A 10,947-nucleotide genomic window follows, 5' to 3' on the forward strand; every position below is an offset into this window, starting at 1 on the left:
ACTAAACCTCAATTTTAAAAAGTGCATGTAAGAAGTTCATGGGAATAAAAGGGCCATTATGGAAGCAATGGAAGAACCAGTACAGGCCAGGTGAAATCTGCCATGAACTTCAGTCCCTCAGGAAGGCTACCCTATAGCTCCCTGTAGTTCCATTATTGTTTTTCTTCTTTTAAGCCTACCTAATAATTCTTAATTTAGAACTGAAAAGCTCCATAGAGTATATGAGTCAGGACCAGGACATACAGAGGTCAAGAAACTTTATTCTTTATGAATGATTACAGAGAAAAGATAAACATCATCATCAATGAGGTTTTTTGTTTTTTTTTTTTCTTTTTCTTGTAATGGCATAGCATCTTCCTTCCAGATCAATGTCCGCACATCCCTTGTCAAGCAAGTCTGTAATTCCCTCTCAGGCAACTCCTTTTAGGGGCATGAAAGAGTCATTGGCTGATTTAAATGAAGGAAGGAGGCTGAACATTTAGAATAAAGATAAAGAAAAGGCATTTTAAAAATTTTGACTTTTTGTGAACACTGGTGGCGGTGACTGACATTCTACGCACACAAAATCACTAGTGATGAAAATAATTATTAAATATAACTAATACCACACTATACCATTATATGTTGTTTTGAATCATTATCTCATTTTTTTTTTTAAAGATTTTATTTATTTGTCAGAGAGAGAGGAGAGCGAGCGAGCACAGGCAGACAGAATGGCAGGCAGAGGCAGAGGGAGAAGCAGGCTCCCCGCCAAGCAAGGAGCCCGATGTGGGACTCGATCCCAGGACACTGGGATCATGACCTGAGCCGAAGGCAGCTGCTTAACCAACTGAGCCACCCAGGCGTCCCTCATTTTTTTTTTTTTTTTATTTATATGTCTCGTCTTCTGTGCTTGCTTAAAACCAATGAGGCCATGGCAAGGGTAGAGTTGAGACCCATTCATTAAGGGCTATTTCTTGTTCTGCTCAGAGTATATCTTAGTTGCCAGGGGAAGATGTGTGCCTGAATTCTCTCACCTGGGTTAAGGTCAACTATAGCCCTATAGAATGAACCCAGCTGTGGTAAGTTGATGAAGTCCAAGTTTTAAGAAGACACAAAGGGATGGAGTCAGGCAAGAACTAGAAGATTTGGGGCCAAGTTAAATGCTATTGCTTGATGGGAAAGAAGAGAGGAAGGAGGACATGGAAATGCAGAGGCCAGTTGCTGCTGAGATGACAGGACTCTGGAAACCCTGCCTAGTATAAGTTAGTATTAACTTGGTGTTGGTTTGTGTATTTTCAAAATCTGCCGTGGGTGGCTTCCATAGTCACCCAGTGTCTGGGGACCTGGCTGCCTCTGATGACTTTTGCATTTTCACTGTTCTTGAGCTTTGTCTGAGAGGTTCTAATTCAAAGGAATTATTTGAATTTTATAATTTATAATTATATATATATAACATATATATAATTTATATATAAATATAGTATTTATATATAATCTAAATATATTTCTATATAAATATAGTATTTATATATAATTTAAATATATGTATATATCTAATATATATATTTATATAAATAAATTATATGAATATATAATATAAATAAATAATATAATCTAGAATAAATAAATATATAAATAATAAATGATAAAATTTATTATATAAAATAAATTGTATAATTTATATATGTCATAAATTATATAATTTATATGATAAATAAAATATAAATAAATAAAAATATGAATAGATTTTAAATATATTTAAATATAATTTAAATATAGAATTTATAATAGAATTTATAATTCAAAGGAATTATTTCAAATTTACTTTGAAAGCTTCAAAAGTCATTTCACTCCACAGATTATGTGTGGAGTGGAAGGCGTGTTTACACTTAGTTCCATTGCTCTTAAACCCCCCAACATATTCTTGCTGGTAGAATTTATGGGAGTGGGAAAGAGATTATTTCTAGGTATAGGGTATGTGTTAGAAGTTATTTTTTTTCATTCTCATACAAGGAATATGCACTTAGCACCCACTAGATTTGGGGGTACATGGGCAAATTACCTGTTTCAGAGCTTGTGCGAAGTCTCAATTCCTGATGGATCCAGGCCCTGCACTTTGAGCCCTGGGTCGAACCACAGACCCAGGTAGGGCTGGCAGCCACGTTCTTGTCATGGTTGAAGGCTTCTGGGGGATGGATCTTTGAGGAGCCACCTTAGCTGAGGCTCTCTTGGTTGAATCTCTAAGTACAGCGGCACAAGCCAAGGCTTCCTGTTGAGTAATATAGCCTAAGGGGAGAGAAATGAGAAGAAGTTCCAAGTCAACAGGCTTACAAAACAAATAAGCAAACAACCCTGCAAATATTTACGAATTCATAAAATTTTTTCTACTTTACAGGGTAGTGACAGTTATGTTTAGCACACCCAGATTGTATGATCTTTGAGGATGGGAAGTAGACTTTTCTTCTTTTGCATTTTTCATTCAGTAAGTTAATAAATACCTAGTCATTGATTAACATGACAAATCACTCGGAGAGGTAGTTGGGCCTTGAGTAATCTGAGCCTGCATTGCATATCTTTGTTTTGAAAACTTTCTTCAAACCGGAAACAGAGGTATTCAATCTCTGTCAGGGTTTTTAAAGTGTAGCCTGCAGACCACCCACTACAGATTGATCAGGCTGAGACCACATTTAATAATGCTTTTTAAAATTTCAGATTTCTGGCTCTACTCCAAAGACTTTCCTAATCAGACACTCAGAGTTTGGCCTGTAATCTGCATGTTGATAACGTAGGCAGGTAGGTTTTATGTGCACTAAATACTGACGATCCTGGCTGTGGTTTTACTGGCCTCTATGCAGTTTTACTCTACCAACAAAGCTAGTAGGTGATGCTTCTGCAGGAATTCAGGCCATCCTGGGGAGCAGGCTGCATCCTGGGTCTGCTTTTTACTAGTCGCATGATCCTGGTCAAACGATTTCTTATCCATGCCTCAATTTTCTCTTCTATAAAATGTTCATTATAAAGGCACCTACCATATAGAGGTGTCTTGAGTTTGAGGTAAGGCAATATATGCAAAGTGCTTAGAACTGTGCTAGGCACAAAGGGAGGTCTAATAACAGGAATCTATCGTTACTGCTCATGTTCCTCAGTCATTGGCAAAAACCATGTCTTCCTTTGGTGCGAAGACAGGAACAGCAATGTAAGGTAGATGTGTTAATGTGAAGTGAGCTGCTTATAAAAAGAAAGCTCTGCCGGGGTCAGAAGAGTGTAATAGAGGCCAGCTGGAGACTGAAAACATTTCCTGGAAGAAAAGGGACTTAACAAAAATCACACCTCTGAATGTTGTCTCTTAAAGTCTGTGACGGTCTTTTGCAACCATTATTTCATTTGTACTTTGTAAAATCCCACGAGGTTACTAAAGAGAGATGTCAGAGCATGGGGGTGAAAACGTATGCTCTTTGCTGGCAGTGGCCCTGACATTGGCTAGGCATGGGTCTGGGAAAATGAGATGTTGTGTTTAGAGCTCCCAGCACAATATCTGGAATGTGGTAAATGCTTAATAAGTGTAACTGTTACTGTCATGAGTAAAGCAAGCCTCTGAATTTGCATATCCAGCAAGGGGCTGAGCTGTGGTTTGAGCCTAGACCATCTGCCTAAGCCCATTGCCATTTCTACTAGATCAAGTTCCTGTAAATCTCAGACAGTTGTTGACATTTTATGGCAATCTGTACTCTGATTTCGTGAAACCCTCTTAATTTACCCATAAAACCTTGTTTTCTATTGTCAGGGATAATCATTTTTAAACATGGCCTGCCAACCATGTTATAAAATAGCGCGCTGGCAGAGGCCATTCTACTTGAATTATTTATCGGGAAACGTGACTTCCGGCTGTAGCACACGAGGCCCTCCCAAGGGTGTCTGGTTTAGGTCGGGTAGTTAAAACTCACCAAGCAGCTGCTGGTGCTGAAGGCTGTGAATATAGCGGTTCCGCAGGGCCTCCCACTGGGGCCTGGAATTGTAAATCCTCATGATGCTGTAAAAGTAGCGTTGCTGCCCTTGGGTCAGGTCCTATCAAAGCAGAACAGGTGATTTTGATGAGTTAGTGGAGGTCTATAGGATGAAGAGTGTAATGGATTCAAAGCTGAAAATAAGATATATATATATATATACATATACATATACATATATATATATATATATATATACATATATATATACACACACACACACACACACACACACATATATATGTTTAACAATTTTATATATATATACATTTAACAACCAGAAAACAATTGGGTCATGTCTTACCATAATTTACTTTACAACTTCCATTGGTCTGTGTGTTAGTGAAACTGGGTAAATAAAGATTCTAGGCAAGTAGGTCAAAGATTTGGGCTAAAAGGCATCTAAGAATTTCCAACATTTTATACTTTTATTCCTCTATAATGATCCTTGTTGAGGAAGGTAGGCTGTGAGAATCTGCACATTGGCCTGACATAGGCCAGGCCAGTGAATGGGGACAAGAGAACTTTCTATCAAGAGTTGTCAGTAGGCAGGGGAGATAGCTGGATGAGCAGTTGGGTAATGTGATAAAGGTTCAACATTGTTATTTTAAAGGTGCTACAAAAACAGAAAAGGAAAACAAAGTCTCCTGCAGCAGTCAAGGAAGACTTTGTCAATGAGGTGACCAAAACATCTGAGTCTTAAGAGTGACAAGGAACTAGAATACTGGTTCTCAAAGGGCATCGGCCTCACCTGGGAACATGTTAGAAATGCAAATTCTTAGGCCCCATCCTAGATCTACAGAATCCTAAACTCTGGGGAGTGGGGCCCAGCGCTCTGGGTTTTAACAAACTCTCTAGGTGATTCTGATACAAAGACAACAAAATTTGAAAACCACTGTGATAGAAGAAAAAGAAAGGCTAATGAATGGGAGAAGGGAGAACGTAGTATGATTTTCACATGGGGCACAAAATGTCTGGATATATTAGGAACCAGACTTTTTTTTTTTTTTTTTTCCTACTTCAAGCAGAATATAGGGTCTGAGTTGGGGAAGACTGTAGAGACAGGCAGGGGAAGATCATGGAAGCCTTACAGGCAATGTTTAGATGCAAATTTTAAAAATTATAATTAAAAAAGAGTTGAAAGATTACCTTTAATATGAGGAACCATTGAAGGTCTTTATTTAAGTCAGTGGTTCTCAACTGGAGTGATTTTGACCACTAAGAACATTTGGCAATGTGGGAAGACATTTTCAGTTGTCATAAATGCTGAAATGGAAGATGGATGCTACTGGCAGTCGGCAGATAGAGACCAGGAGCTCAGCTGAACATCCCACAGTGCGCTTGACAACCTCCCAGTCCCTCACAACAAAGAATTATCCAACCTGAAATGCCATACTTGAAGTTGACAAGATCTGAGTTTTAGAAAGATCACTCTGGCCCACCATGGAGAATGAGCTTATGGGAAGACAGGCCATTGGTAGGGAGAGCATTTAGAAGGCTGCCATGCAGTGCAAAGGAGGAACAAGAAGGACTTGGACTACAATTACTGTTACCTACCTAATCTGTTATCAGTGCTTACAATGATACTGGCCTCAGTATTCTAGAAAAACCAAGGTGAAATAAGTTCACCCTAGGCCAAAAAATTCAAAACAGTGATAGAAGTTTCAAAAGTAGTTGATAACCATTGTAATGGAAACTAAATTTAAGTTAATTATATATAACAGTAAAGTGGCTTTTATCTGTTAGAAATTTTGGGTGGAGTTGAAACCTGTGAGTCAGATTTTTTTCTTTTTTTTGATGTCTAGAGACCTTAAGCTTGGTATCAAAAATATATCCAGAGTGAAAGTAGGAAAGCCAAATACTTCACGATTTGAGGCATCATTTGAACTTTACAGTTTCTGAGTTAGAAGTTTTAAAAGAAAATCTTTGAAGAAGATAATTGATTCTTAATTAAGCCTTTTCAAATGATGGAGAACAATATAATATGAAAATAGCAAGTCAGTTTCAAAAGCAAAGCTCTAAAGGGCAATGAGAGTTTCCATTATATAAGATAAAATCTTAAAAGTTATGGTTTTATTTTACAGAGAAAAAAAGCAGTCTATGGCTTTTCCTTAGCAGAGATCTAAACTTCTTAACTCTTAGTCCTAATATTCTTACCCCGTTGTTTATCCTTCCTTGAGGGGATAGAAGAGAACTGAAATTTTTGCAAAAAGTATTAATGAGAATGACTTTAAATAACTGTGACTGAAAGGAGCTACCATAGCTCTCTAGCAGGGAGCCACAGTGTGGTCAATACTGAGCTTTAGCAATGAAGATGAGACCATCTACAGAGCTCCTGAAATGGGATGAGTATAGGACCGGACCATCCAATTGCTCATTCATTCACCATGCCTGCCATCAACATGCACTGAGTGCCTGTGTTGGGCCTGATGTTACCTAAAGCTGGATAAACAGAGACAGGAGAAAAAGACCTCAAGCCTTGAGGTCTTTTTGAGGGAGAGACACGCAAGTTCCCTCCATTAGCCAATGACCCACTATACCTTCATTAAGGAAGCATTGTGGGTGTACGCAGCCGAAGGGACCCGAATGCAAGGAATCCGTGGAACATTCCAAAGTTTTTGTTGTCTTTTCTGTTTTTCTCCCATTCTTTATCCTATACCTCCAAGGAACAATAAAGCATAGCATGAAATTTCATTTTGTTCATCCTATTTTGGGAATGGACCTAAGTAAATAAGTAAGCAAGCAAGTAAAGTAAGTAAGCAAGTAAATAAATAAATACATAAATAAATGTTATTTATGTCAAGGGATAAAAAGTTTCCTCACATGTTTCTAAGTAATTTGATCTCAGCAGACTGCTTGGTTCTGCAGTTTGCCCTGTTCTCACCCCCTGTTGATGGAAAGAATAATTGAGAGTTCTTTGTCTTTCTGCTTTATCTTGGGTTTTGCAACAGGTGGACTATAGGACCACATCAGGTCACAAGTTATTTCTTGATCATTTTAAATAATAGTTATTACATTATCTGATTATAAAAGTAATATATGTCATTTTTGAAAATTTGGAAAAAATCTAAAAATTGGAGAAGAAAATATGATTATCCGTAATCTAACTGTCCATAACTATTGGTGTCATTTGATTGATTTCCTTTTACTCTTTTTTTTTCTGTGTACATTTTGTGTGATTTTCGAAAAGAGAGACCATATGCTATATGTTGTGCCCTTTCCCAGCTCATGGAATATCCCTTAAAAAATATGATTTTTAGTGACAGTCTAGTATTTCTTTACATTATTCTCCATGTCTTGCACATTTCAATTTGTAATTTTGTAGCAGTGTAGTATAAAAGAAGCTGTTAAATTTAGCTGTATTTCTTGCCACTTGCCTGAAAAAATGAAGGAGTCACAGCTGCTATGAGTAAGTCTTTTTTCCTTCCTATATAGTGTAGGGTTTGGAATCTGAGATGTTTATAATAATAAAAAACATAATCAAAGGATAGTGGATGTATTAGACTAGGGTTGCCAAGGCATAAAGTGAGAATTCCAAACGTTTTCCCCTCTGCTCACACCTTTGTCCTTGCCAAACCTACCCCATTGGGTTGTTTGATTAACTGAGATCATGGCTCTAGAAAGCTCTCACTTTATGTGTGAGCTCCTTCTCTCCCTCTCCTCTCCACTTATATGCTCACACACCTGCACACGCAAGAGCACCCACATGCACACACTGTAGACATATTTTAACATGGGAGGAATCTCTGCTTCTGAGTTCACAAAGCAAAGGCTCAGATCTTCCAGAAGAGAAATTTATTAGGAAAACATCAGTCAACATCTCTTTGTGTCCTGTTTCCGTGATAAAACTTATAAATTAAACTATAAATATTTTATTTACTACAGCTTTCCCTCAATGTGCACTTCAGAAGCTATACCAACAAAGATATACTCTTTTAATATTCTCTGTGATAGAAGCCAGCACTCTATCCTGTACTCAGATAATCTCAGTATCCCTCCTCCCATTTTCCAGATCTGTAGAGCAGAGCATAAATATACTTCAAAGCTAGAAAGATTTCTTCTTTCCTCAAATAGCATAAGGAAATGACTGACGATCTTTCTTGTGGCAACAACTCATAGGTGCTTTTCTTGGGCTATTGCTCAGGCAATCCATCTTAACCTGCTTGAGTGGACTATACCTGGTAAAGTTTGATTAAAGTGCATAGAGAATTCAAGGAGGACAAATCAACCAAATATCTTTTGTCTGAAACAAAAAGGAGAAATCTGCTTAAAGGACTTACCCTGTATTGTGATCTTCCTCTTTTTAAAAGCTGGTACTGGTGATCAGTGTTGTTTCCTTGCAAGGTCTCTTTCTTCATGTGAAGGTGGCAGTAGGAACTCAGTCTGTTGATAAGCTGATATCCAAGCAACGTCATGTGGCGATACAAGGCACTGCAGGAATTTGGCTGCATGCCTTTCCCTGCTTCTGGGCAACATGCAACTGCACAGTTTATCTTTTTTCTTCCAAATTTTGTGTCTCATCAAGTGCCAGCTTCTAAGTCTACCATATCGACATTATGTACAGATATGAGAAAAGAAAGTGCTTGGAGACAGGAGGCTGAATATTAAAGGTCAAGAAATCCACCAAGGCAATGGGCCATTATGTAAGTATTTCCCATATTTGAAGTCAATACCATCCACCTGCATTGCTCAGAATGGTGAAGGAACAGTTTCTAAATGTAGAGGTATGGGTGTGAATTTTACTGTAGTAACCTATGGAATTGTCCCATTGCTCAAGATAATAGTCCTTTCTTACGTTTTGGAGGAGTAAGATATTCCCATTTTTTACCTTGGATTGAAGCTCTGTTTGATGTTAATGAACCTGTGGCACAGGGATCTTGCCCACACTGATGTCATCAGCATAAACCTCACATTTTAAGCTGACTCATGAAAGCAATGTTACCCCTTCCTCTGGGCTAGCTTTATTACCACAGACTTCCTTTTTTTCCATGAAAATCCTCCTTCTGAATGCCAGATTATCTGTAAAAATGAAAACTTCTTAGGAAAAATGGAGGATGAAATACCAAAAGAAAACCACAAATTCAAAATTCTTAGGCATTTAAAGGGAAGAAAAAACCAGGGCGATGAGAGTGATGAATTGTGTAGCTTAGGGAAGGAAGAAGGGACTTACCAGACACAGGAAGTTTGCTTTCCTTTTTTTCAATAATTTAAATACAGACCTTCTGGGGAATAAACATGGCAGAAACAAGAGTCTATAAAAGCCTGTGAATACCACAAATCTCTCACTGGATCTGAGAGTTTGGCGAGTCTCTACTGAGAGATAAAGAACAGTTGCAGCAGGGCTGACGTCATCAATTGAGTCTTCCTTGAATGTTTTCCCAGCATATGATGAAATGGCTTCCAGGGCACACCACATCTGCTGACTGCTACACACACGGGCTGATTCATAGCAGCAGGCATCAGTCCCTGCATAACCAGGAAAATAGACCCAGATTCTAGTGTTCAACGAAGAGGAATTTAATGGAAGAAATCTGTGATGAAAGTATTGGAGTGAGCCAGAAGAGCAAAACAAGAAAGGTCAACTTGCGCAAAGATTGGCAATTACCCTCAACCACTGTCAGACCTGGAGCTGGAGGAAACAGGGAAAACAATTTTACCCAGAGGGGCACCTGGGTGGCTCAGTGGGTTAAGCCTCTGCCTTCAGTTCAGGTCATGATCTCAGGGTCCTGGAATCAAGCCCTGCATTGAGCTCTCTGCTCAGTGGGGAGCCTGCTTCCCCCCCTCTCTCTCTGCCTGCTTCTCTGCCTATTTGTGATCTCTCTTTCTCTGTCAAATAAATAAATAAAATCTTCAAAAAAACAAACAAAACAAAACAAAAAAAACACAATTTTACCCAGAGTCCATAAACTCTCTGTCATTGTGGCTACTTCTATTGGAACACAGCCTGAATAGCACCTTCAGGACCTGACACACATCCAGTGCCCCAGCTTCTAGGTTCTGTCCCAAATGCCAGTGTTACAGTTGCTGTCACCACCATCACTGTCCCCACTGCTGCTGTCCTTGATGTCATTGCTGATGCTGCCACTACCACAGATGCAAGCAGAAACTGTAAAAGTGACTTCTCCCTGCCCCCTCCAACTCTCCATCTTCTGTCTCCCATTGGATGCTGGTTGGTGAGGGATTCTACAAAATGCATTTTGTAGTCTTTCCACTACTTTGGTAAAGAGGAGGGTATAGAAGGGCAAGTACAAAGCTGAGAGATATTGAACACTATCTGAACATGTGGCAGTACCATCAGCAACAATCTAAGAGATACCTCTTGTCTCTTTGATGCCAGGTGGGAGGCTGAAGTACTTAGATATACAGTCAGTGTTTGCCTATTACCACTCAAGTTTGGGGTTTTTAAAGAAAAAAAAGCAGGATAATTAACTAGCTCTGTAGATAGTGTCAAGGAGTTTTTGGTCAATAACTTAGAATTTAAGAATGATGAAACCATGTATATTGTCAATTTTGATCAAAGAAATTATTTTTCCAAAGACTAACTCGACTTTGAAAAGGAATTAAAACTGACTACAAAAAAAAAAAAAAAAAGAATAGAAACAACCAAAAGCTAACTACTAAAGGAGTATAATATTGACTATTGGTAGAAAAGATACATGCTATTTCACAGCTGAAACATTGGTACGGTAGTGGGACACAATGATTAACACAGTGATGTGTCTATATAACAATGCTTGAAAATTGGGTAATAACACATTTTCATAGCACAGCAGGTTAAATGTGATCTCATGGGCATTACCAAGTGAGGACAAGGGACCTATGACAGGGATCCAAGATGAGGTTAAACCCTAATTCAAAGAATCCAGTCAGCTAGACCAAGAGGCAGAGCATAATTATATTGCACCGAGATAAGTACTTCCCTGGAAAACCATGAGCCCCAAAGGAAAGGAAATTACCTGCT

At 38.5% G+C, this 10,947-nt stretch overlaps 1 protein-coding gene across 4 annotated transcripts; it reads right to left on the reverse strand.

Annotated features, from left to right (window-relative positions):
* Window positions 1-240: 240 nt before the first annotated feature.
* FAM216B (family with sequence similarity 216 member B) lies at window positions 241-9,259 on the reverse strand. 4 transcript variants are annotated; one of them, XM_047721683.1, is made up of 6 exons: window positions 9,157-9,259; window positions 8,267-9,005; window positions 6,527-6,639; window positions 3,927-4,047; window positions 2,045-2,268; window positions 241-420 (listed from the first exon to the last, which is right to left on the reverse strand). In XM_047721683.1, the coding sequence occupies exons 3-5, from the start codon at window positions 6,629-6,631 to the stop codon at window positions 2,069-2,071; spliced, it is 426 nt and encodes a 141-aa protein (XP_047577639.1). In that variant the 5' UTR covers window positions 6,632-6,639; window positions 8,267-9,005; window positions 9,157-9,259; the 3' UTR covers window positions 241-420; window positions 2,045-2,068. The 4 variants fall into 4 exon arrangements, with proteins under 4 accessions (XP_047577639.1, XP_047577638.1, XP_047577636.1 ...); XM_047721682.1 differs by having other exon boundaries at window positions 6,527-6,645; XM_047721680.1 differs by lacking the exon at window positions 6,527-6,639.
* Between the last annotated feature and the right edge of the window lie 1,688 nt (window positions 9,260-10,947).

Source organism: Lutra lutra, chromosome 3 (assembly GCF_902655055.1).
Source record: "Lutra lutra chromosome 3, mLutLut1.2, whole genome shotgun sequence".
Classification (NCBI taxonomy): domain Eukaryota; kingdom Metazoa; phylum Chordata; class Mammalia; order Carnivora; family Mustelidae; genus Lutra; species Lutra lutra.